The 25555-nt window shown below is 36.9% G+C and overlaps 3 protein-coding genes and 1 long non-coding RNA gene across 4 annotated transcripts; 1 reads left to right on the forward strand and 3 right to left on the reverse strand.

Moving 5' to 3' along the window:
- Nucleotides 1-5836: 5836 nt before the first annotated feature.
- LOC125194136 (uncharacterized) lies at nucleotides 5837-10938 on the reverse strand. The gene is made up of 4 exons (XM_048092190.2): nucleotides 10606-10938; nucleotides 6347-7153; nucleotides 6157-6264; nucleotides 5837-6064 (listed from the first exon to the last, which is right to left on the reverse strand). The coding sequence occupies exons 1-4, from the start codon at nucleotides 10936-10938 to the stop codon at nucleotides 5837-5839; spliced, it is 1476 nt and encodes a 491-aa protein (XP_047948147.2).
- A 3496-nt stretch (nucleotides 10939-14434) lies between these two features.
- LOC125210758 (uncharacterized) lies at nucleotides 14435-16299 on the reverse strand. The gene is made up of 2 exons (XM_048110380.2): nucleotides 15237-16299; nucleotides 14435-14694 (listed from the first exon to the last, which is right to left on the reverse strand). Exons 1-2 carry the CDS (start codon nucleotides 16297-16299, stop codon nucleotides 14657-14659), a joined length of 1101 nt encoding a protein of 366 aa, XP_047966337.1. The 3' UTR covers nucleotides 14435-14656.
- Nucleotides 16276-16850, forward strand: LOC125210848 (uncharacterized). Its single transcript, XR_007174412.2, has 2 exons — nucleotides 16276-16412; nucleotides 16536-16850. It is a non-coding gene; the product is annotated as an uncharacterized LOC125210848 (long non-coding RNA).
- A 4032-nt stretch (nucleotides 16851-20882) lies between these two features.
- Nucleotides 20883-25032, reverse strand: LOC125194144 (uncharacterized). The gene is made up of 4 exons (XM_048092202.2): nucleotides 24419-25032; nucleotides 23293-23445; nucleotides 22504-23193; nucleotides 20883-22200 (listed from the first exon to the last, which is right to left on the reverse strand). The coding sequence occupies exons 1-4, from the start codon at nucleotides 24761-24763 to the stop codon at nucleotides 21193-21195; spliced, it is 2196 nt and encodes a 731-aa protein (XP_047948159.2). The 5' UTR covers nucleotides 24764-25032; the 3' UTR covers nucleotides 20883-21192.
- Nucleotides 25033-25555: the final 523 nt, after the last annotated feature.

The raw sequence follows: 25555 nt of genomic DNA on the forward strand, positions 1-25555 counted from the left end.
CTCTAACCTTAAACATAATCACGTATCTTTTTTTTTCTGACTAATATGCCCTTAAGCCCTAAAAGGACATTATAGTCATCTCAGTAAGAATGTTGACCGTGACAGCCTGCATGCTGCACAACATCTACTGTTCACACCTGTTCCTGAATAATTGTGGCATAATTATTTTTGTTCACACCTGATAAGTTATCATTTTTTAATTTAGATAAGTAATGTCATATGAAAAATTGAAAACACAACGTTAATATACATAAACATTTTATAGTATAAAACTAGTCCAATACTTTTAAAATTATTGAATTTACATAGATTCCAAGGAAAGAAAATTAAAATTATACGGAGTATTTTGTAAATGATGGTTTTTGCCGTGAAACCCTATAATTAGATTTTCTATTGGTTGATATTTCATTTTAAAATTTCGTTTACAACCTCTAAAGCAACACTTTATTTTACAAAATGTTTTGAAATATATTCAATTTAAATTTCGCTTTATTTAACAAAATGTTTTGAAATGATACTATGAGAGCATATAAGTTAACAACTATCAACATTTTACGCATCACACATTTTACAAGGTAATTTACTAATAGAAGTAATATAATATTATTAATAAAACGTCTTCTTCTTCAGTAGCCACACGGCAGCCATTTTTGTTACATTTTTCAACTCTGTAATTTTCGATACTTTACTTTCGTTCAGTCCCTCCTTAGTCCTTACCTTTCAACATCCGATTATTTAGGCGTCTAAAACAATATTTTAGTGAGGGCTGAAAATGATTTTCAGAATTTTCAAAAAATTTGAAAGTAGAAAAATCAAGAAAATGGAATTCTTGGGAGGAGCTTAAGCCCTTCCCCACCTCTTACTGGGCCGCAACTGCTTTGGAGATTTATCATATTCATACATGCGGGCCTTTATGCCTGTTCATATTTTTTGGAATAGACTAAATATTTTTTTAATTACTGCTATTCCAATTTGTGAAGAAGGGAAATGAATCGAAGAAAAAACCCTTGAAATATAGCAAGGGAAATATAAGCGAGTGGAAATATCAAATATGATTTGACAAAAGCCTAAGTAGGTCTGCAGAGTAGGTTTGCAGGTTGTGGGTACTTTGACTGAAATGCACTTCAAGACATTTGGGTATTTTAGTCCGAAACTTAGCTACAAAAACAAGATACATGATTATGTTTAAGGTTATAGTCTTCCAGAGATATTTTTTTTTCTTAGGGAAATGTTAGAGACTTTTGACGTAGTTCACTCTTTTTAATATTTCTTACAACTTGTGTCCACACAAAATGTGACTCCTATTGTGAGACGGATGAAGTAATTAATATCGCAAGTTAATGTTTTACTTGACTTTTGATGTGAATCACATTTATTATATTATTTTACACTTTTTGAAGTGAAAATGGGTTCATTTTAATATATTATAGGACAAAAGACAGAGCTCTAAGAGAAAGCTAAATGGTCTGAATCTAAACAATAATTAGTTTGCCAAGACTAATTTCAAACACTTCTACAAGACCACCATCGCATTCATCTTCGATAGAGCTTCACACGGATACCTCGTACGCCTTAATCGAAATCCGATAGAAAAATACATGGTTGTTTTACAAAGACTGCGTATTGTAATGAAAAAACGCGCAATCCGGGTGTTTTTTTAACCAGAAAAGCCTGACCAGGTGATTTGCGTGTGACGCGAGACAGAAAAAATGCACAGGTCATTTTCTGAGCTAAAAAACGCCCAATCAAATAGAATGCATGTGTCTTAGCCTGTTTTTTCAAGCTCTAACTATTTAAACAAAGAATAAAGTATAAATTTTTCTTTTAAAAGTTAAATATAATAAAAGATTACCTATAAAAAAAGACTGAACAATCCAAAAAAAATTACAATTCAATTTTTTTATAATCGTGTCACTATCAATATAAGAAATGTCAAACAAATGTTTTTTCAAAATGTGGACAGATTCAATAAATAGATTGTCCTGGATCGGCCCAACTGAACTGACAGTTCTATATGTTTTTTCATTTTCAATTATTCTTTTCATTTTGTGGAAATAAAATATAGATTGAAATCACTTCCATCTTCGTAAGATCTTTTATTTGGTGTATGTATAAGTTATGTGTATAGATCAATTTTGCACCCTCTATTTACCAAGGAGTAGTTTACAAGAACAATTCTGAAACATCATCATTGCATCATTGCTATGTCCCAATACTTATCATGGGGTATACTAGGGGTGGTATTCGGTCGGTTAACCGACCCCAAAATTCCATCAAAATACAAACCGTAATCGACCCGATCTTCGGTTCGGTTACTTAATTAACCGACTCGGTTAGAACCGATCGGTTATCGGTTATAACCGAACTAACCGAATTGGTTTATACTAGTTTTAACATACTACTCCTTCCGTCCATGATTAAATGTCCCGTTTCTCCATTTTCGTCCGTCCATGAATAAGAGTCCCGGTTCTCCTTACTATTTTTGGAGATTATTCATACCCTCATTTTCTTACTCTATTTACACCCATGCCATTCCTTTTACATCCCCTCCCACCTTCTCACTCCCTTCAATCATTTCCCATCTTCTACTTTTATTCTCTCTCTCTCTCTCTCTCTCTCTCTCGCTCTCTCACGCATAACCCTAGTTCTCTAACCCGCCGCCTCCTCCTTCTCGCCGTCGAATACCTCCTCCTCCTCTCTTTGACTAGATGGATCGCACGCCTCCGGAAACCCTAACCCCTCTCTCTATCCGAGAATCAATCGGAAACCCTAACCCATCGCCGCCTCTTCCTCTGTGGTCTCCTCCTCTAGAGTGGATCTTTAATACCTCGGAGGGAACGATCTCGGCTCCTATTGCCACTCATACCGTCACAATCCCCACATACTTGTGGGAGAAGACTGATTCACAGGAGACCGTGGTTCCTGATGCTGGGGTTTGGTGCCCCTTGCACAGCGGAAGACTTGTACAAAACAAATAAATCAGACACGGATCTATTTGACCGATTATGCAATTCACATGTTAAACAGATAATTGCATGCTAGAACGCAAATAATTCATGCTTAGAAAATATAAATCCTAAACATGCTTTCTATGGTTTAGGGTTACCGATTCGATTCTCCAAAGAATCGTCGATTGCTCGCGCCTTCTCCACGTGATGATCTTCAATACTAGACCACAGATCTTCTGACTGGTTCCCGAACTGTATCTCGATATCAGGGTGGACTGATCTTATCAAAATACTAGGACTCGAATAAAGAAGACAGAAAAATCTCATGGAGGAGAGCTGAGAGAATTTTCGAGCTCCTCTAAAAACAAAGGGGGGCGAAAATTTCTACTACTAATTAATTAATTCTGTCTCTCCTTTATTCTCCTATTTGTATTAAGTTCTTATTGGGCCCAGTCAGGGATCTATGAAAGGTTTTGGATACGAGCTCCCCCAATTAGCTTTTTACTAATTAAATTGAACCCACAATCTAATACAAGCTTATATTGGAATATCACGAGCAGCCACTACAGAAGTAATATTGCACTCCCCATCCAAATCCGAAATTACAAGTAATCCGGGTTTCCGTTATTTATATTATTTATTTCCCACGCTTAAGATATAAATGTCCATTAATTAATTAATGTCTGCTATGGACTTAATTAATTAACATCTTATTAATTCCAAGAGTGGACTTAGCAAGAAACACTTATTTATTATTCATAGAGTGATAAAACCCCAACAGGCCAGTTTTCTGAATAATAAAACCTTGTTCTAGCTCCTCTTGAGGAAATTATCAAACGAGACTCACCTCGCGCACGATTCAACATAATAGCAATCCTAGCACCGCTAGATATTAATCACCACTACCCAATATATCAGGATTATTGGGTTGCGAAAACCCGCACCATTTGATAAGTCAAAGTAGTGCATAATCAATACCGTATGCTCAATGCTAACGTATGTAGATTAAGAAATACTCCCTATGTTGCATAGTAATGGAGGCATTTCATTTTCTGCACTCGTTTTGAAAAAATAATATTAAATAGTTAAAGTGGAGAGAGAGTAAAGTAAAAGAGAGAATAATGCAGAGAAGAATCTACAATATTTTCCCTCTTACTTTACTTTTTCTCCGCTTTAACTATTTAAAATTATTTTTTTAAAATAAGTGCGCAAAATGAAATTCCTCTATTACTGTGGAACGGAGGAAATAGTATTTTATAAAGACCTAGTCTTTCAGTAGATAGCATAAAGACACGTCTTGCTGTTAGATCCGTTCAGTGCTATACCACACCAATGTCATCTTATTTCAGTAAGGCTTAGAAATATGCGGACTGACATTGCAACCTTTCACAATAGGTAGCCAAAGCCTATCTAGGTTGTGAAATTCTTCTTTTTCTTTTGCAAAGCATTCCATAGAACCGACTGTGTTACCTTAAAGTGGACGACGCCCACAACCAGTCTACTAAGTAAAAGACTTAGACTTTGTTTGCTTCTTATACATTTAAATGTTTATAAAACATCTTATAAATGCACAAACAAACACAATGTAATAATATACTGATTCTATTCTTGCGAAACTGCTCGAATAATACTGAATCGGGTTAAAAGTGGATTATAGAGTTTTACGTATACAAGCAAGATTCTATTCAAGTGAAACTTGCTCGAAACATGCTTTTCAGTATACCAAACCTAACACCTGAAACCCCTGAGCTCGAATTGGATTCGTGGATGGAATCCTAGTCCTCGTTGCTCCCAGAAACTCCGGATCTCGAAGCCATTTCTGAGGGTTTCGAAGTCGATGTACCTGAAACGCCGCTTCTAAATCGATGGAGGAAGAGGCGTATCTCGGAGGAGGAGTGGTTCAAGGAGTTTTTGGTCATGCTATTGCCTGGCATGACCGATCTACTCTGAAATGTGAGTTTGTACTGAGTTTGGTGTTTCTGTGATTTGGCCACCCCCTATTTAGGGTTTGGAGGCTGTTTGAGTTTGGGGGTTTGTGGGTTTCCGAGGTGTTTGTTGTTTCTGTGATTTTGCAACCCTCAATTTAGGGTTTGGAGGTTTAATCACAACCATATGATGAAATTTTTATGATAGCCTGTATTGTTTGCTTGTGGTGTTCGATTGTTGTGCAATAAGCATGCCCTATGATGAATATTGTCTGAGAGCTTGTGTTGTTCTATTATTGTTGCTTAAGCCTGCCCTATGATGAAATTTTTGTGATGGTTTTCACTGATTTTGCGTGGCTTCTGTTTATGGTGATCATATTGTGTTGGCTGATGTTGTTGGTGGTTGGTTCTGTTGGTTGTGCTTAAGTTGTGTCAAGCCACCCCTTTGCAAGGTTTGGAGGCTTGATTTACTGCCCTATGATGAAATTTTTCTGAGGGAAAAGTGTTGCTTACTTCATGTTCACTGATTTGGTGTGGAATCTGTTTACGGTGATCATATTGTGTTGGCTGATGTTGTTGGTGGTTGATTCTGTTGGTTGTGCTTAAGTTGTGTCAAACCACCCCTTTGCATTTTTTGGAGGCTTGATTTCCTGCCGTATGATGAAATTTTTCTGAGGGAAAAGTATTGTGAATTCTGTTAGTTGTGTCTCTGCCCTGCCTTACATTCAAAAGCTGAAAATGTGCATTACATAATCTTTGCACTATTTATATACACCAAAAAAGCAAAAACATCAGACCACCTATTCCAAAAACTTTAGGGCCTGATCAAAAAACCAAAAACACAGTCCCAAACTTAGAAGCCAAATGCATCAGTTAGAGGCCCAATATCATACCCTGAACCATCATTGTACTCTGGCTGTTGTAAGTACTCCAGCACCTCTCTCACAAGATCTTCATCCACTTCTAGCACATTGGGTAGTCCCCCGTTCTTTCAAGCCTATCCTTGTTCATGTGTGGAACTTTGTAGCTGTTGTCCTCTCTGAATTGTAGGATCTGGGTGAGGCAAGCCTGCAAGGAGAGGAAAACTCTGTTGAGGGTTTGTGGTGTCAGCTCTTCATAAGCCTTGCATATATTTTCCACCAGTTCATCCATATTCCTGCATGGTTTCTCATGCTGCATGACTGTATAGCCCTAAAAAATCATAGGTCTAATATGTTAGTGTCAGGTGAATTTGGTGGTTGACAAATCAGATGGATTTTAAATCCATCTGAGTTGGCAATAGCCTGAAATTCTGGATCTTTGGCAGTTATGTGCGGTGTAGCATTGTCTTGCTGTATGTATATCTCCTTACTTGCCCAATCAGGCCACTTGGCCTTAATTGCAGGTATGATCTGTCATGAAAAACACTTAAGGAACTAAATGATGATCTATACTAAGTTGGTAAGATCTGATAGTATGAAAAAAATTGCATACCTTGTGGATGATGCAGCCCCTCACCACTTCCTTGTTGAGTGCTTTAATTGGCTTTGTTTCCAAGGTCCCTCTATCTCTATTCTTTGATTTATTTTGAGCTGGAACAGATTCAGTGAAGGGAAATATTCCCACTTTACCATCATATGTGGGCTGCCCCTCACTGTCAAACTGTGGCATAGAAACAACACACATGAACATCACCTTGGTGATGTACCTCTTTGACTTGCATGACCTATATGGCTCATCTTCATCCGGCAAGAGGTAATACCTGTCTGATGTCTTGGTCATATAGAACCATTTTTCATCAATATGGACTATATTGTGCATGCCATGAAATTGAACTTTTCCTTGAGTTATGGATGGCTGAAGTTGAGTAAGACACCATTTCAACCTAGCTAATTTATTGAGCTCAGTCAAGGCAGGTTTGATAGCATTTGTATGAGGCCTTAGTTTGTCTTGCTTAATCCAGTTATGAATTATGGTCTTGCTGACAGACAAATGACATGCCATGTTTCTAATTGAAGACCTTTGAAGTGTTGACAGATTTCTGACCTTATCTTCATCAAGATTTATTTTATCTACATGTTGATATCCTTTAAGCTTTCCTTCCATTATTGCAGGTTCCCCCCGCTGCATCTGATCTTTTGTTGCCTTCCACAGCCTGTATACTGTCTTTCTGCTGATGCTAAACTCCTCTGGTGCCACCATAACAGCACCTCTTTTGAGCACTCCTGCATGGCTGTGCTTGAGGAGGAACTGCACCACCAAGTTCTTCATGTTGCTGGTTAGGACCTGTGACTGCCTTGGCTGATCATCATGAAATTTTTTTGAGGGAAATGCTAATTTGAATGTAATGCCACTTTTTTGGGAGTTTTTTGAGTTTGGAGGTTGGTAGGAGTTGTGTTAAATGCACATTGTTAATGTATTTACAGGTAGTTTGAAGTCCAAAATTTAGTTCAAATTTCCCTCTAAAATGTCTAAGAGGGAAATTAAAATTTTCAGATTCCCCCTTTGTATTTGAAACAATTTTCGCAGGTTATGGAATGGAAGGCTTTGTTTATGAATTTTGTGTTCTCATTTTTATTTATTGTTGAAAACTAGGAATAAATAGAATTATGAATAATGAAAATTTTAAATGACTTTAAAAAAAATAGATTCTACACTTTAATTCAAAACTGCAATCAAGTGAGTCCCAAATTCCACTATCACACTCCATTTATTACACACTCAAACACTTTCTTAAAACCCGCGCCCTTTAGAAACGTGACATTTAATCGTGGACGGAGGGAGTAGTTTTTAAGCACTTTATTAACTTTAAGAGATCTTATTTTTAAAATAATGTTTAGACACTTGACTTTGAGATATTTGATAGTGACACAAATTAAAATTGACTTTTTTTTAACATTGCATTATGACTTATGAGACTTTAATAAAATTTGGAAGTAAAATACAATTTCATCTATTATGACAAAATTTGGAAGTAAATTACAATTTCTTCTATTGTGTCAAAATTTGAAAGTAAATTACTATTTCTTTTATTATTAAACAAAAATATAATATAAATTAAAATTGTTTATGGTTTTGTCACGCCCGCATTTTCTAAGGATAGAAAACACGGTGAATCGCGACTAGGGGAGGATTAAAGAAGCGGAAAAGAAAGGGGAAAACAACAAAACTCAACCAAAGCTCGATATAAATGGGAATAGCTCCAATCAGAGTATCTCAATAATCAACAACTCAAAAAAATATTATCTCTACAATACACGAACTCAAAAGAAACAATATTCAGCGGAAGCATTCGAGAGAAGAATACTATTATGTATGAAGACATAATATATTCGGAATATTCAACAGCAAACACAAATCTTCACCAACTTTGCTCAACACCCACCGCGCTCGTCACAACTCAACCTGCACATTATTTTTAAAACAAATGCAGGGCTGAGTACTTGATGCACTCAGTGGACTCGTGCCGAAAACATTTTATAAAAAGTATTTATCATGCCACCATTGAGTGACCTTGGGTTTTAACTTTGGAAAAAAAATACCCAAGACACTAAAATCATTTCCATCATAAAATTCGACTGATCAGTCATTTTCCCATAGATGTCTACCATATCTGATCCATTGATGACAAGGAATGTGGCCACATTCCAAGTCACTAGACCGGCCGACCCAAAAGACAGCTCGCGATCCCCATTGGTGTACACTAGCCTGAGTAGGGACTCACTCCCTAGTCAGACCCGAATTCGATTATCCATAGATGGCAAAAGCCACAGCAGATAGGTTTCATAGATAAAACAAAACACGGCATGACAAATATTCATTTTCCCATAAAAATATACTTAGGGCATTACCATTATTTAAAAAGAAAGCCCACCTCACAAGCTTAACTCCTCAATTCGTCTTTCCGTTTCGTTCTCAAATAGCATGCAAAAATCACCCTTTTTAAAAGAACATAATATGCAAAAATTAGACTTTGCAAAATAACTTAATTTAAAATGCATGCATCCTGTGCTTGAATTATCCTTCATTCTTTTATCAACAAAATAGATCCCCGGATTAAACAAAACAGCTCAAACATTACTATTTCTTCCAATAAGCACTAAGCAAAGAGCCTAACAAGAGTTTCCATTACAAATTGCACCTTAGTCCAATTATTTAAGAAAAACTAGTCATCTAGCCAAATAATATTATTTAAACCCAAAGAAAAAGACAAAACCAAAATATACTCCCTCATACTAAACGTCTATACTCCCTTACCCAACACTTGTATCTGTACACCAAGGAAAAGGAGTAAATAATACTCCTATATACTCCCAGCCATCGCCACACGTCTTCTTCATCAACCCAAAACAACTCTCTCCCTCTCTCTCTAGTTATCAAACTTCACCACTCTCTGTCTCTTCCTAAACTCGCGCTCTCTCTCTCTCTCTCACCTTCTACAATTCACAAAATAGAAAAATCCCAACTTCCATCTCTTATTCCTCTCTTCCTTATCCAAGTTCTCGCTCACCGCTGCTTCTGCAATTCACCGGCGTCTGTCGGCACCAGCATCTCCGTCGTCGCCGAGAGTCACGATGTTCAGTTACGTTTTACCCTTTCCCCTTTTATTAAGTTTTCTTCTAATTGTTATTTAGAGTATTACATTTTGTAGTTGGGAAAAAGGCCAATCTTAAGGTTGAGTCTTTGAACAAGAATGAATCATTCAATAGTTTTCAAGAATTCCGAGGCTGTGAACTATTGAAAAAAATATGCAACCAATGTGGTGGATCTCAGAGATTTAGAGGGTATACCTTTATAGCACGGAATAAATTGAGATTGCAGGGAGAATTTGGATTCACAGGCTGTTCGGTATTTCCTTTTCCTCTCAACTGTGACAAGAAAAATATGGTGCCATGGATTTAATATCCCAAGATTTGTTTACACTGAGTTGAAGTGGAAGATTTTACCTTTGTTGGAAAGGAAGAAAACTGCACTGGCTGAGATTGTGGGAACGATATATGTATGCAGTTAAAAGATATTTGGTTGGAGATTTTAAGGGAGTTGAGATATGGGGAAAAACCGATTGGGGATGGGGTTAGTGTTAAATGGTATAGGCATCATATTTAGAGAGGATAGCAATATTTAGAGAAGAAAGCAAAAGGAATATATGAATTGTATTTTTATCGGATGATTGAAAGATTCCCAACACCCATATATTTATAGGGATGTTAGGAGACTCTTTAAGTACTACAATAAATGTGTTCCTTGGAACTACTAATATTGGAACAAGGCACAATTCAATGTCTAGTTCTTGAAACTCTAATAATCCATGGAAACCAAACATTCCTCTTCTCAATATTCCTCTTTTCAACACTCCCCCTCAAATTGAGTAGTGGGATCTCCAATACTCAATTTGGAAAGCACATCTTCAAAGCTCCTTGAGTTGACTGCTTTAGTTAGGATATCAGCAAGTTGATCTTCTGAGCGAACAAAATGGAGTTCAACAATTCCATTTTCAATGTTTTCTTTGATGAAGTGTCTATCAACCTCCAAATGCTTCGTTCGATCATGTTGTACTGGATTTTGTGAGATGCTAATAGCGGCTTTGTTATCACAGTACAATTGGCACTTGCTAGGAGAGAGACTAATCTCTTTCATCAATCTCGTTAGCCACAAAATCTCGGTCAACCCACTTCTAATCCCACGAAATTCTGCTTCGGCACTCGAAAGAGCCACCACCTTCTGCTTCTTGCTTCTCCATGTTACCAAGTTACCTCCAACAAAGGTAAAGTAGCCTGCTGTTGATTTCCTATCATTCGGTTTCCTGCCCAGTCAGCATCTGTATAACCATGAATCTCAAGATGTCCATTTTTAGCGAATAACACTCCATGTCCTGGAGTTCCCTTCAAATACCGACAAATCCTAAGTGCTGCCTCCATGTGATCCGTCTGTGGCTTATGCATGAATTGACTAACGACCCCCACTGCATAGGCAATATCTGGTCTAGTGTGCGAGAGATAAATGAGTTTTCCAACAAGTCGCTGATACCGACTACGATCAGTCAACTCGGCTCCTTCTCTGATTTGTAATCCATGATTAACTGCCATAGGAGTGTCTGCTGGTTTACATGTTGGAACTGGCAGCGGAAGCGGACGCGTAAATAACAATCACATAATAATTAGATCTATTTAGCAGATTATTTAGACAAAACCTATTCGCGTAATTATCACATGTATCGTGCTCATAACTTGAATTAATCATGCTTTAAGAATATTAAAACCTAAAACATGCTTTTCTACGGAGCAGAAAAAATACCTAATTAATTCTCCAAAGAATTGAAGATGGCTAGCTTCTTCTCCACGTGATGCTTTGAGTACTAGACCACAAATCTTCTCTCTGGTTCCCGAACTGCATCCCAATATCAGTGTGGGCTGATCTTACTAGAATACTAGGAATTAAATAAAGAAGATAGAAGAAATCCTTTTTGGAATAGGAGAGGAATTCAAAAATCTCCTCAGCTTGGAAGGGGAATTTTCGAAAATTACAATGATGAAACATTGTGTTTTTCTGTCTCCTTTATTCTCCTATTTATATTAAGTTCCTTTTGGGCCCAGACAGGGATCTATGGAAGGTTTTGGATATGGGCTCATCCAATTTACTTTTTACTAATTAAATTGAACCCACAATTTAATATAAGTTATAATTGGAATATTACGAGCAGCCACTACAGAAGTAATATTGAACTCTCCCCATCCAAATCCGAAATTACAAGTAATCCGAGTTTCCGTTTAACTTTCATTTCCTGTGCTTAAGATTAAAATGTCCATTAATTAATTAATGTCTGCTATTGACTTAATTAATTAACTTCTTATTAATTCTAAGAGTGGACTTAGCATGAAACGCTTATTTATTATTCATAGAGTAATCACACTCCAACTAGCTAGGTTCCGAATAATAAAACCTTGTTTCACGCTCCTCTTGAGGACATTATCAAACGAGACTCAGCTCGCGCACGATTCAATATAATAGCAATCCTAGCACCGCTAGATATTGATCACCACTACCCAATATATCAGGATAATTGGGTTATGAAAAACCCGCACCATTTGATAAGTCAAAGTAGTGCATAATCAATACCGAATGCTCAATGCTAACCTACATTGATTAAGAAATAAATATTTATCAAGACCTCGCCTTTCAGTATATAGCCTAAGGCAAGTCTTGCTGTTAGATCCGTTCAGTGCTATACCACACCAATGTCATCTTATTTCAGTAAGGCTTAGAAATATGCGGACTGACATTGCAACCTTTCTCGATGGATAGTCAAATTCCATCTAGGTTGTGAAATTCATCTTTTTCTTTGTTTAGAACTGACCGTATTACCTTAAAGTGGATGACGCCCACAACCGGTTTACTAAAACAAAGACTTAGACTTTGTTAAGTTAACTTATACATTTAAACATGCATTAACATTCATTAAATGTAAAACATAACAACATTATGACAAAAAATAATCTGTTTTATTTATTGGAAAATAAAATAAGAGTTTTACAGTATTCAATCACTCGAAACGTGATTTCTAGTATACAAACTCTAATATTACATTCCAGTAGACCAGTTTCTGCTAGGATGTCCAAGATATACTTTCTTTATCACAAAAAAATTCCTTTGGTTGACCTTAGCACTTCAATCCCAAGAAAATACTTGAGATTCCCCAAGTCCTTCATCTCAAATTCTTGAAATAGATTCTTCTTTAAATCCTCAATCTCTTCTAAGTCGTCCCCTATAATAATCATATCATCAACATATATGATTAAACATGTTATCTTATCACCTCGCTTCTTCAGAAATAGAGTATGGTCTGAATTGCTCTGTGTATATCCATAGCTGATCATTGCCCCGGAAAACTTCCCAAACCACACTCTTGGGGATTGCTTCAATCCATACAAGGTCTTCCTCAATCGGCATCCTTCACCTACTTCAAAATCTGTTGCAAAACCCGGGGGTGCCTCCATGTACACTTCCTCTTCCTTCTTCAGCTCACCATGCAGGAAGGCATTCGTCACATCGAACTGGTGTAATGGCCAATCCCTATTAGCAGCAATAGATAGCAATACTCGGACAGTGTTCATCTTGGCTACTGGAGAGAATGTCTCAGAATAATCTACTCCATATGTTTGAGTATAGCCCTTCGCGACAAGTCGTGCCTTGTACCTTTCTATCGAGCCATCGGGTCTTCTTTTGATAGTGAAGACCCATCGACAACCAACTGGTTGCTTTCCTCTTGGTAGAACACATTTCTCCCATGTGTGATTTCGAAGAAGTGGATCAATCTCTTTCTTCATTGCTTCTCTCCAATGTTCGTGTTTCATAGCTTCTTCCCATGTCTGTGGTATTTCTTCTTCCTCATATAGTGCATTCTCGAAAGCCCGAGCCATCTCTGATAAATGACCTTTGGCTAGGTTCACAATAGAGTAGCGCTTTTTTCTTTCAATCTTTTCTGGTGTATATCTTTTGGGTGGAACTCCTCTGTTTATCCTTGATGGAAGTATGTATCTCCCAGTATCAGAATCAACTCCTTCGACCTCGACTTCCTCAATTGGATCTTCTATCTCTTCTGTACTCACAGTGTTAGCGAAACAATTATCTGTATCCACAGGATTACTTACATTGGATATCCTTAACGGGGAATTATTTGAGACGATGTCACTTTGCACAATAGACTCTACCAAATCAGAGACTTGCTCAGCGGAATTACTTACTGCTTTCTCTGTTAGACCTGCCTCGGGATTACTTGGCGTTGGCATTGACATTGAGATCCAGCTTAGCGGGTCATTGTTATCCCCAACATTACCCTCCCCCTGACCGCTAAGATGGGTAAAGAAATACTCAGTTTCAAGAAAGTTGCAGTTCATTGTAACGAACATGCGGTTGGACTTTGGATCAAAACACCTATACCCTTTTTGATTTACCCCATATCCTACAAAAACGCATTTAATAGCATATGGGGATAATTTAGTTCTCTCATGTTTAGGAATGTGGACATAAACGGAGCATCCGAAGACACGAGGTTCAAGAGTCAAAGGTGGAGGGATTTTTGTGAGGGTGGACGTGACTTGTAAGGGAGTTTTGTGTTTGAGTATACTTGTGGGCAATCGGTTTAGGAGATAGGCTGATGTGGCAATGGCTTCTGGCCAGAAGTGTTTCGGGGCTTTTGACTCGATAAGCATAGAACGAGTCATTTCGAGGAGAGATCGATTTTTTCTTTCAGCCACACCGTTTTGTTCGGGAGTATAAGCACAGGTGGTTTGGTGTATAAGGCCTTTGTTTTTGAAGAATTGTTTCATGCTTGAATTAACGAACTCCCCCCCATTATGTGACCGAAGAACCTGAATGGTTTTGTGGAATTGAGTTTGGATAAGGTTATAGAAATGGGTAAAGTGTGACAAAACTTCAGACTTTTGTTTCATGAAATAAACCCAAGTCATGCGGGTATAGTCATCTACAAAAACTAAGCAATATCGAAGACCTTGCCCCCCAATAACTGGTGCGGGCCCCCAAACGTCAGAGTGGACTAAGGCAAACAGGGTTTCAACACGAGTATTACTCAAAGGGTAAGAGTTTCGATGACTTTTGGATAAAAGACAAGTTTCACAGTACATGTCATGCTTAGGAGTAATACTAGGAAATAACAATTTTAAGTAACCGATAGAGGGATGACCCAAACGCCGATGCCAAAGCCAAGCTTTCCGATCAGCTGATCCGTGAGTTAGCATGGCAGTCCCTTTTTGAGCTATCTCATCCACGTAATAGAGCCCATCGCATTCAGTGCCACGTCCAATTATCTCCCCGGTTCGAATATCCTGCAATAGACAAAATTGTGGCTGCATTAGGAGCGTACAATTCAATTCCTTTGTGACATGACTAATGGATAACAATTTATGTGACATCGAAGGAATATAGAGACAATTCGATAATTGCAGAGTAGGTGAAATGTTAACAGTTCCTGCCCCCTCAACCACTGTAAATTCTCCATTGGCAGTTTGAATATGAGATTTTTGAGGTTTCTGAAGATTGGTGAGGTCTGAGGCATCATATGTTATGGTATCGGTTGCCCTACAGTCAAAAACCCATTTATCATTTTTTTCATGGCTATTAGATACTGCACACGCAAATCCAAGTTTTTCGAGGGGCTGAAATCGATTTTGGCACGGAATTTGAGCATTTATGGAATTTTCAAAAGATTTGGGAGGTAATTGAGAGTGGATATTTTTGTGGGGTATATCTTGTAATTTCTTGTAAGGTTTGGGGAATAATTGAGGCTCAAGACTTTGGTGGGGTAAAACCAGCAATTTTCCAGAAGCTTGGGGGTCTCTAATAAAAGAGCCCCCTAACCTTAATTTACCTAAAGGATCCGCCGCCTCCTCCTCCAACAATTCTCCACTCCAATCTTGAATAACGCTTCCATTCCCGCCGGCGACGAAGTTCGCCGCCCCGATTGTGTTCGTCGGCTGAGCTGCGACGTCTTCGCCTCCATTTGACTGGACAGCGGCGCTGGTCTGCGCGACCCCTTGCCCACCGTTGATGGCGGTGCCTCTGACTGCTGCAGCGGCGTTTCCACCGCGGTTCCGGGGTGTTTGCGGTGGCGGCGGCTTGCCGTGCTTTTCTTCCCACCAATCCGGATATCCAATTAGTTCAAAGCATGAATCTTTTGTGTGTCTTTTCCGTCTGCAGTAGGAACACACTAATTTTGATTTGTCTTCTTCATAATTTCGCTGACTCCTGCTGTTGCCACCGCCGCGAACACCACTATTGCTGCCGCGGCCGCCACCCCGGGAGCTGCCGGTCTGGTTCTGCCACCCTCGGATGGCGAGGCCAGTTCCGATTCCATCTGTGGTAACTGCTCCGCCGTTGTTCGCCTGCTGTAAAACTTGGAGACGTGTCTCCTCCTGCTGAATCAGATTGTACGCGTAGTCAACGGAGGGAAGTGGATCCATTTTCAATATCTCCCTCTTGGTTGTTTCATATTTGTTGTCAATTGCATAGAGAAACTGACATACTCTCTGATCTTGTATGAATTTTTCATGAATCTCCATATCCTCTGGATATTTCATTGGGTTCTTCTGTTTTTGGTCAATTGAGATCCAAATTTCTCCCAACCGGCTCCATATTTCTTCTAATGAACTGCTTCCTTGTCTCAGTGTTGTGGCTTTGAACTGGAGATCATACACCTGGATTTTATCTCCTCCGCTCCCGTAAGTGACCGCCAAAGCATCCCAGATATGCTTAGCTGTCGGATGTTGTGAAACCCGACTGACTAATCGAGATTCGATGTTCTGAATCAGCCAAGTGAACACACAGTGATCGGCTTGTTGCCACTGTGAGAAGGCTGGATCGGTTCGTGGTGGGGGAGGAGGCACTCCGATGACGTGAGAGACCATTCCCCGACCACTTATCGCCGTCTTCATAAGCACGGACCAAAGGCCGTAATTTTCTCCGTTCAATATATTTCCGCCGATGTTGAGGGGCTGCGTATCAATCTTATATGATACGGCAGTGGTTTCTGTTGTATTTGAGGAGGGTTGGTTTATCGCAAAACTATTGACATAAAATTGGCAAATTGCCGGGCAAATTCGTCCGCCATGGACTGATTTGTAGTTTCTGTTACTTGGTGATCTTCTGACATTTTGGCTTGTTGGTACAGGTACAAGGAAAGAAAGAATTTAGAAAGGAAAGAAACGGGAAAGGGCCGAGAAAGGTATCAAGGACGATGATGATACCTATTCTGAGTCCAAACCCGCTCTGATACCATGTTAAATGGTATAGGCATCATATTTAGAGAGGATAGCAATATTTAGAGAAGAAAGCAAAAGGAATATATGAATTGTATTTTTATCGGATGATTGAAAGATTCCCAACACCCATATATTTATAGGGATGTTAGGAGACTCTTGAAGTACTACAATAAATGTGTTCCTTGGAACTACTAATATTGGAACAAGGCACAATTCAATGTCTAGTTCTTGAAACTCTAATAATCCATGGAAACCAAACATTCCTTTTCTCAATATTCCTCTTTTCAACAGTTAGGAGGATTATGTTTGACCAAGTAGTTGACTGCAAATTTGAATTAACTAATTGATTTTTATTTTTTTTGGGCTTCCCAAAGGAATGTCTTCAAATAAAATCAAGAATTGGGCTAGCAAACAAAATTATTCCTTAGGCCCACATGTAGATTTATTTTCCATCGTTGGTATTCTATGTCTCGTTCTTTGGTTTACATTCGCATCTTTCTCACTGGTCGTAAGTCGAATTCTTCAAACGTATAAAGCTTTAAAAAAAATTTGGTTGCACAAACGATGTCTTTGAGAACAAATAAAAAGGTAGAAAAAGTCGGGGGGTTACATTTTAACTTTTAACTTGTTATCTACTTTTATTATTAGTATTATTATACTCCTATTTACAAGCAATGTATATTTTTTAGGCTCTTTAATAGACTTAAACTTTAAATGATCTCAAATTTGAAAACCTTTCTCTAATTTAGATATTAATTACAATTTCTTCCATTGTGACAAAGTTTGAAAGTAAATTATAATTTCTTCAAGTATTAAATAAACATATAATTGAAATTAAAATTGAATTTATAACCGATAACTAACTTAGAGCAAAACGTATAACCGGTACCGAACCGATAACCGTAAATGTCGGTTATCGGTTAACCAATTAACCGAAAACCGTTTACCCACCCCTAGGGTATACTAATTGTGCTCAAGGTGCCATCATCACAAGAAACTATGACACCTAGCAAATAAAGCCACAAGATTAGACACCTAAAGTACTAGGTAAAAAAGACGTCACACCTTCCATCATATAAGTCAAAACTATAGTATAAATTATTTTTCTTTAATAAATAAAAGGCTCAAACCATAAGATGGCGAGTAAGAGTTCAACAACAACACCCCAACAAAAATAAAATTAGGAAGCGTTTTGTTGAGATATGATCATATGAATAAGGCAAATGGTGAGTTTGTTTTGCCAAATAAACGTGTTGGTGTTTAAAAATTAGTTTATCATCACTACCTATTAAGGAAGGTCAAGGTAGTTGTCCATCTTAGTGTACTTATCATTGAAAGTTGAGAATTGTGCATCCTTATTCCAAGAGTCCATTTGTAAATAGAAATAACACAAAATAACAACATATATGCTCCATAAGTTTTATTCATTTTTAGGGCTCATCTCTTTATATTTACTTAACAATAATAAGTACAAGAACAAACAGTATTACTCTTGTCAGCGCCACGACAACCAGCAACAAAATTGGGACCAACACTTTTTCTGCATACATTTGAACATGCAATTGGATTTTTTTTCAGCAGCCAGACAACCTGTGGTCAACGAATAAATTAAAATTAATAGTAATACTATTATATTATATCAAAAATCATAATGAAATATCTATTGGCTATATCATATAATAAAATGAGACTTCTAACCTGAACTAAAAGAGTATAAGATTGTTGATTTGATTATTAGTACATGTGTATTACATGAATGCACATTATAATATAAGTAGTAAAATTTATTAATTATAATTAAAATTTAAAATTGAATATGTATATACAAACATGTATACACCAATATATACGTGCTATAAAAAGTACTCCTTCTGTCCGTGAATATGAGTCCCGTTTTTTCATTTTGGTTCATCCGCGAATAGGAGTCCGGGTTTATAATTACTATAAATAATAAATAAGCCACATATTCCACTAACTCAATCCACTCACATTTCATTTAAAATCAATGTATATATATGTGAAACATATATTCAATTACCTTTCTTTAACTCACTTTCTTAACATTTTCTAAAATTTGTAGAGAAAAACTATGGACTCCTGTTCGCGGACTGCAGACGGAGGAAGTAAATAAAAGTAGTAGTACTTGTACCTGTAATAAGAGTGAAGCAAATGATAAGTGCGAAGAAAGATGCCACGAGCTTTGTCATTTTTTATGTGGAAATCAATTTCAGAGATGATAAAATATTATGGTTTCATGTATATATATAATAGTAACCATTAATTGATTATTACCGTATAAAACGCTGCGTAGTTTCTTCATTTCTTGGCATGCATGAAGAACATTTATTTAAATATTCATATAGGTTTGTGTTAAAATGACACCGTGACACCGCTTATACAACAATATTATAAACGCTACACAACAATATTACAAACACTACACAGCAATCTATAGATTGCTGTATAGTGTGTCGGATATTGCTGTTCAAGAAAAATTGCTATATAAAGACCAGCACATTGCTGCCCGTCTTTTTCCAGATTTTTTTTTGCCATGTGGCAGCTTATTATTCGTCCACGTGTACAAATGATTGGCTAGAAATGGTGGTATGGTGTTATTTTAAGGGATGATGGCACCCTAACATGTCCCTATTCCTATATTTGTAAACGTACATTCATACCTTTTTATTCTAATATTCTCAATTGAGTGAACTACATAAATGGTACCTGATATTTCATTTTTGCACGTAAATGGTACCTGATCTTTATTTTATATCGTTTTTGGTACACAGTGACAAAAATAACCCTAGGTACCAAATATGTGATTCCTTTTCATGGAGGATATTTTTGGAAATTTCAATTAAATAGTACTAAATATGTGATTATTTTTTCTTCCTTTCTTATTTCTCTTTTTCTTCTTTTCATTTTTTCTTCATTTTCTTCTTTCTTTTTAGTTTTTTATACATACTACATCTTAGTTTATGTTTCTTCTTCCTTCTTTTCTTTTCTTCTTTTTCTTCTTTCTTTTTAGTGTTTTATACATACATCTAATTGCATTCATAATATAAATAAAAAATTAAAATACCTAATAAATTAATTATTTAAATTAATTAAATCAATTGAATATTTTTTATTAAATTATTTTATACTCATTTTAAGGTTGAAACACCTAACTAAAAATATTCAACTTTTTATATCATTATGAATAAAATTCACAATGTTAAATTTTCATTAAGGCTATATTGATTAGTTGCTAATTTAATGTAAAATAATACTAATAATAAAAACAATATTTTTAATAATAATTATAGCATAATATTATGTGATTATAATTTATATAATTATACTACAATTATTTATTAATTACCATCGACTTTTAGTATTATAAAAATAATATTATTATAATAATTAAATAGAATTATAATTATAATTAAATTTAAGTATATTTGAACGATATTAAAAATGAATTAATTATTAATTTATAACATCAAAATAATAATATTAATATTGATTAATAATAATAGTATAAAGAATAGGAGAATGAGAGAAGATATTATAATATCACTTTTGGTACTAATTTTTGTATGTCCAAAATACCCTCTATGACATAAATGAGAAAATATATTTGTTTAAAGGGCATTGTGGGAAGAAAATTGCATCAGATACCAAAAATGTGATTTATAGGTACCGAAAACGATATAAAATAAAGATCAGGTACCATTTACGTGCGAAAGTGAAAGATCAGGTACCATTTATAGTGTTTTGTGTGAGCTAGCTACATAATTTTATTTCTATATATATAGCTGTGAGTCAAGAAAGAATACATAAATTGATAATTTTTAATTAAATAATTTATTGATATTTAAAAACTAAATTTTAAATTTAATTTTATAAAATTAAATCTGATATTTAAGAAAATAAAATAAAATAAAATGAGAGATTGCAAAATGTGAAAAGATAATTTTAAAATAATATCAGATTTAGTATCATTGAAATAATATAAGATTGAAAAGGTTAAAAGTGTGAAAAGATAAAATTACCCAACAGCCCAAAAGGACATTTTCGGGTTAAAAAAAATCTAAAAGGGCCAATTTCAAAATAAACTCTTAGTCCAAGGACTATTGGAGATATTTTTAAAGTTCAGGGAGTATGAGCGAGATAAACCCATAGTCCAGGGACCATTTTTGTAGTTTACTCTAGAAATAAATTGTTTAAATGACAAGACCAAAATTAGGAACTACTACTACAAAAGAAGAGGCTAAGAGATTAGCTTAACCAAATTAAGATGCAGAAACACTTGTTTTACAGGAAGTATCTCTAATAAAATTGAAAGGAGAAGCATCATCAATTATAAACAAAAAAGATGCCTAGCAAAGATGGTTACACTTAACATCCTAGACCTGAAAAAAGAAAAGATTAAGGACCTGACTCGCTTAACCAAAAATGATGAAATGGATGCTCTTTTGCTGCCAATTCACCCCCAAAACTATACTTCTAAAAGGAAAAATAAAGTTAGCCATAATCACAGTTTACCAGTTTTCTAGCAAACTTCTTCTGTCGCGCCGCAAGTCAGGACATCCATTGGAGGAACGAGGATGCCGACTGCTCCTCGGCCTGAGTGAAGTGAAATTCTATCTGTAGCCGGTGATGGAGAGGTGTTGACAAGGACAAACCTTTCCTCATATCTGCCTGCAGTTCCCTGATCGGGATCGCTGCCAAGAAACTCTTTATGTATTCTTTGCACGACTCTTTACCTTGACAAACGACCTCTTCTTCCTGTCCTTCCTCGTCCCTCACTACTGCTTTCGTGTCTACTGTCACTAGGGTACCTTCTTCAGAGTTGATTGGTTGTGCATTCACATCAGGTTTTTCTTCTGATGATTGACTAGTACTTGGCAGTTTAGAGATGGTAGTGTTCGTGTCGAATTTCAGTATGTACGCCTGGTTGCACCCCTCATGCAGCCGCTCCCCTAATGTGTCGATGATGTAGTAAGCATCGCTGTCAACCTTGAGGATGAAGAAGTGATCATTCCAGCTGACAATGAAAATAGAGGAGTCGCCATTGCTTTCCGAAGAGGCAGTGATTTCATCCCAAATGCTATCAAACGACATAGCACCGTGGAGAAAATCGAAATTCCCCTCCTCGGGGTGGAAAAACCCAATGAATGACTTCTCGTGAACTAAACAAAGACGACGGATTTGAGCTTCGATAACCGTCTCCAGATCAAAGTGCTTATCAGGGAACCGCTCCCTATAAGTTTCCTTCTCACAGAGGTTTCTCCATTCCAACGAGCCATCTCTGATTAGAGAGTCAAACTGCGACTTGATGGGCATGAGGTTGTTACTTTTGTGCAACCAATCAGCAATAACAGCAACTAGTGCTGTGCACGCGCTTTCTCCTGCAGCCCTTTCGCTTCTTTGATCTATCGAAGCAAAGAACACCTCGGTTTGGATCTTCAAATGACCATCCCGGCTTGTTATTTCTTTTTGCTCCCATGTGCCAACAGCGAAACTGTCATCGCCAAACTCAGAAACTGATGTACGGTTTGTATTTGACTCTTCATCAGTTCTATACCACTGCAAAAAATGGATAGGCTTGTTACTTCTGCTGAAAATTTTGTATTTTTCTGCACAGAAGTGTCAAAGACAGATTTTGCCTTTTAAATCCAACTATGATTGGTGTTGCAGTAATAAGGTGCTGTATGACAAGTTTTTTCAATTCGAAAGCTGCATATTATCATGTCATCACAAGATATTCAACAACTGATCAGAATTGAAAATTATCAAAAAAAGGAAGAACACAGAAAAGATCCTATATATAATAAAATGAAGAACTTATAGCTTTTGTTAAGATGAAAAGGAAAGTAAAAGATTTCTTACCCCTAAGGACGTGCCTTCGTCAGAACTGAGCTGCCTGCGATCGAAGTCTATATCATCACCACCATCTTCTGCATAAGACTTCTTAAGTAACGGCTCTCCTTTAGCTTTAGGAGATCTGAAACTAAGTTTCCTCTTTCTCCATGGCAAAATACTACGTTTAGAGTTCTGAAACGACGTCTGCTCAGGGTTATTTGATGCAAGATCCTCTACATGAGAGCAGCCAACATCTGATTTACGTCTGTGGCTGTAGTAAACCCAACCCTCGCCTTCATTATTGATTCTAGCACTTGAATAAAACGAAGAACCTGCATAATTGGCAACAGCCAATGTACCATAGCTAAATGATTTCCTAACAGAAGTATCCTCCTTTGCTTCATTAGGTTCTCCTTCCACATATTCATCAAGTGAATCTGAATCGAAAGAGTAAGCATATTCACCCTCCTCACTCTTTGCAGAGCTCATTTCCTCACTACCCCCCTCCTCTCGGCAGGCCTTCTTAGCCCTATGAGTTGAAACGTAGTCTGTGAATATTTTTACCTTCCTCAGACCAGCTTTAAGAGCAGAAACCTCGTCTTTTTCCATAGCACAAGTTTCTCCAGATGGTGAAGGAGACGGAAGAGACTTTATGGGGCTTTGCACCACAGTTGATGCTTCCTGCGCGTCTAAAAGCTCCAGCAAGCTGAAAGATAACTGCAAGACAGGTAAAAGATTTATCGTCACTAATCTGTGCAATGAACAAAAGATTAATCAAGAGACAATATGCACATCTTTATGGTCACAGTAACTTACACAGAGCATTGGATGACTCTCAACCAGAATACCAGAAACAGTTAAAGGAAGCTTCACTTCAACGTTCTCCTCAGTCTTGGAAGCATATTCAGCAAGATTCAAGGACGCTGAACCCACAATTGATATTTTGTTTTTCATCCCTTGACTCAGGCCCTGATACACAACAAAAGTCATGAATTATGGTTCTCTATAACAATCAGCAAAGGTAAATATATCCAAGGATTACTAGAAAATTGTAAAACTTAAACTTTGACCAACAATGAAAATTACGACTTTAATTGTCGAAAAGGGCAAAATGAAATTGAAATTGAAAACTCTATTCTTTGATGTTGGTAAGTAGTCTATATTTAGTAAAAATTCATTGATTCTCATATGTGAGACAATGACTGAAAATCCAAATAGCATTTCATCTTCCATGACTTGAAAGATTCAGGCTACCCGATTTTAACCATCAGTGCGTTGATTGATACATGATAAGACTTTAAACAGGAAACAGCCCACTTGAATCAACAACCGCAAACAGGATAATGCATACTAAGAGTGTAGATCCCACCAAAAGAGGTAATAGTTGATAACCACTTAGAAAAACACCACAGAAAATTGAGTTAACGAAGATCCCACCAAAAGAGGTAACAGTTCATAATTACTTAGAAAAACACCACAGAAAATTAAGTTAATAATGCCAGAACCAGAATTTGTAGTCTAAAATTCTAAATAAATCCATCCAGTCCAACAGTAGAAAATCCAATATCTCAACCAATTATGATCCATAGTTAAAGTTAGTTGTGCCAAGCCCCTTACACCATACATACATAAGTCTGTTTGACTTGCAAAACTATCATCTAAGTTTTCAATACCTTCCAACTAGACTTGCAAAAACTGAATCAGTCAAGGTAAAACTAACAAATCCCTACAATAATAAAACTTAGATAACCTAAAAAAAATCATATATTGTCAAATCAGTACCAAATCCCTCTCTCTACCTAATTTATCACAAACTGAAAGCATAAGGGCAAGTCACTAAACCAAATTATCTTCAAAACCAGTCGTAAAAAAATTCAAGAAGACAAATTGAAAACCTAAAATCTTGAATTCAAGAACAAATCAGGGGGAAAAACCAACTCACGTGCAAAACATTGAAGCTGATTTCCCAAGGATTAAACACATTCTCCTTATGCCCAGTGAGGGTGCAAACGGTGTGGAACTCTTCATCCCACTCCACCAAAACGGCGCCGTTGGGGCCATCAACCCTCTTCACCATCTCCTCCCTAGTGCAGTTCCTCCTCACACTCCTCCTGAAGGAGCCCAGCGAAATCTTGTGCCCCTTCCACCTGATCTCCACCGCGAGCCCACCATTATTATCCTCATGCGCCCAATCCCCGCACTCGAGGCTCTTCACGCTGAGCCTCACGCGGAATTTCCTCGAAATAAGAGGCGGCCATGGCCTCCAGCTCATTAACTTCACCACCATCGGGACTGGGTCAAAATTGGGAGAATCAATCGAAGGAAAGGCTATGACTTTACGGATTCAAGTAGAAGAAGAATGTAGATGGGTTGTTTTGTTTGATACGGCAATTGCAAATGCAGATGAACAAAATAAAGCCTTGTTTTTTCCAATTTGAGGATTTCGGTTTTCTCGCTAAATAAGGTTTAAAGTGTCTGTGAGAGAGAGGAAAGGAATATGCCGTTATTTCGCTGGCATTCAAAGATAACAGCGCGTTGTGTAGAGAGTAAATATGAAGTTCGTGTGGGACTCTGCGAGTATAAAGTGTTTTGGTCAGAGAGAGAGAGAGACGGCGTGAAAATCTGGAAGTTGACTTTGTTGCAAATTGGGTCAACGAAAATCTGGATTTTGAAGCTTGATTCGTTTGTTTGTTGAGATAGTTTGGGTAATCCAGCCTTGATTTTAGGGCTACTTCTCTCCAAATCTAAAATTCCTACATAGCAATCATCTTTTAATTATTTGATTTGTGAACTAAACAATCTGATTATGTATATCTAGTGCATTTATTGAATTATTATTGGTTACAATAATATATTAATTATATATATTTATATGATATGTATAGGGATACTAATATGGAGTAGTATTTTATACACACGACAAAGTGCAAATTTCTAACTTTTGGATAATTTAAGTATGTTTAAGTTGATTAATACTGGCGGTTGTTCCAAAGCGGCTTAACTTTTTGATATGTGTTGAAATATAATTCAATGTACTAATCATGATTTAAGCTGGTGCTTAAAGGAAAAGCAAGATGAG

Source organism: Salvia hispanica, chromosome 2 (genome assembly GCF_029641045.1).
Source record: "Salvia hispanica isolate PSC_SH4W2 chromosome 2, Shi_PSC_v1, whole genome shotgun sequence".
Classification (NCBI taxonomy): Eukaryota; Viridiplantae; Streptophyta; class Magnoliopsida; order Lamiales; family Lamiaceae; genus Salvia; species Salvia hispanica.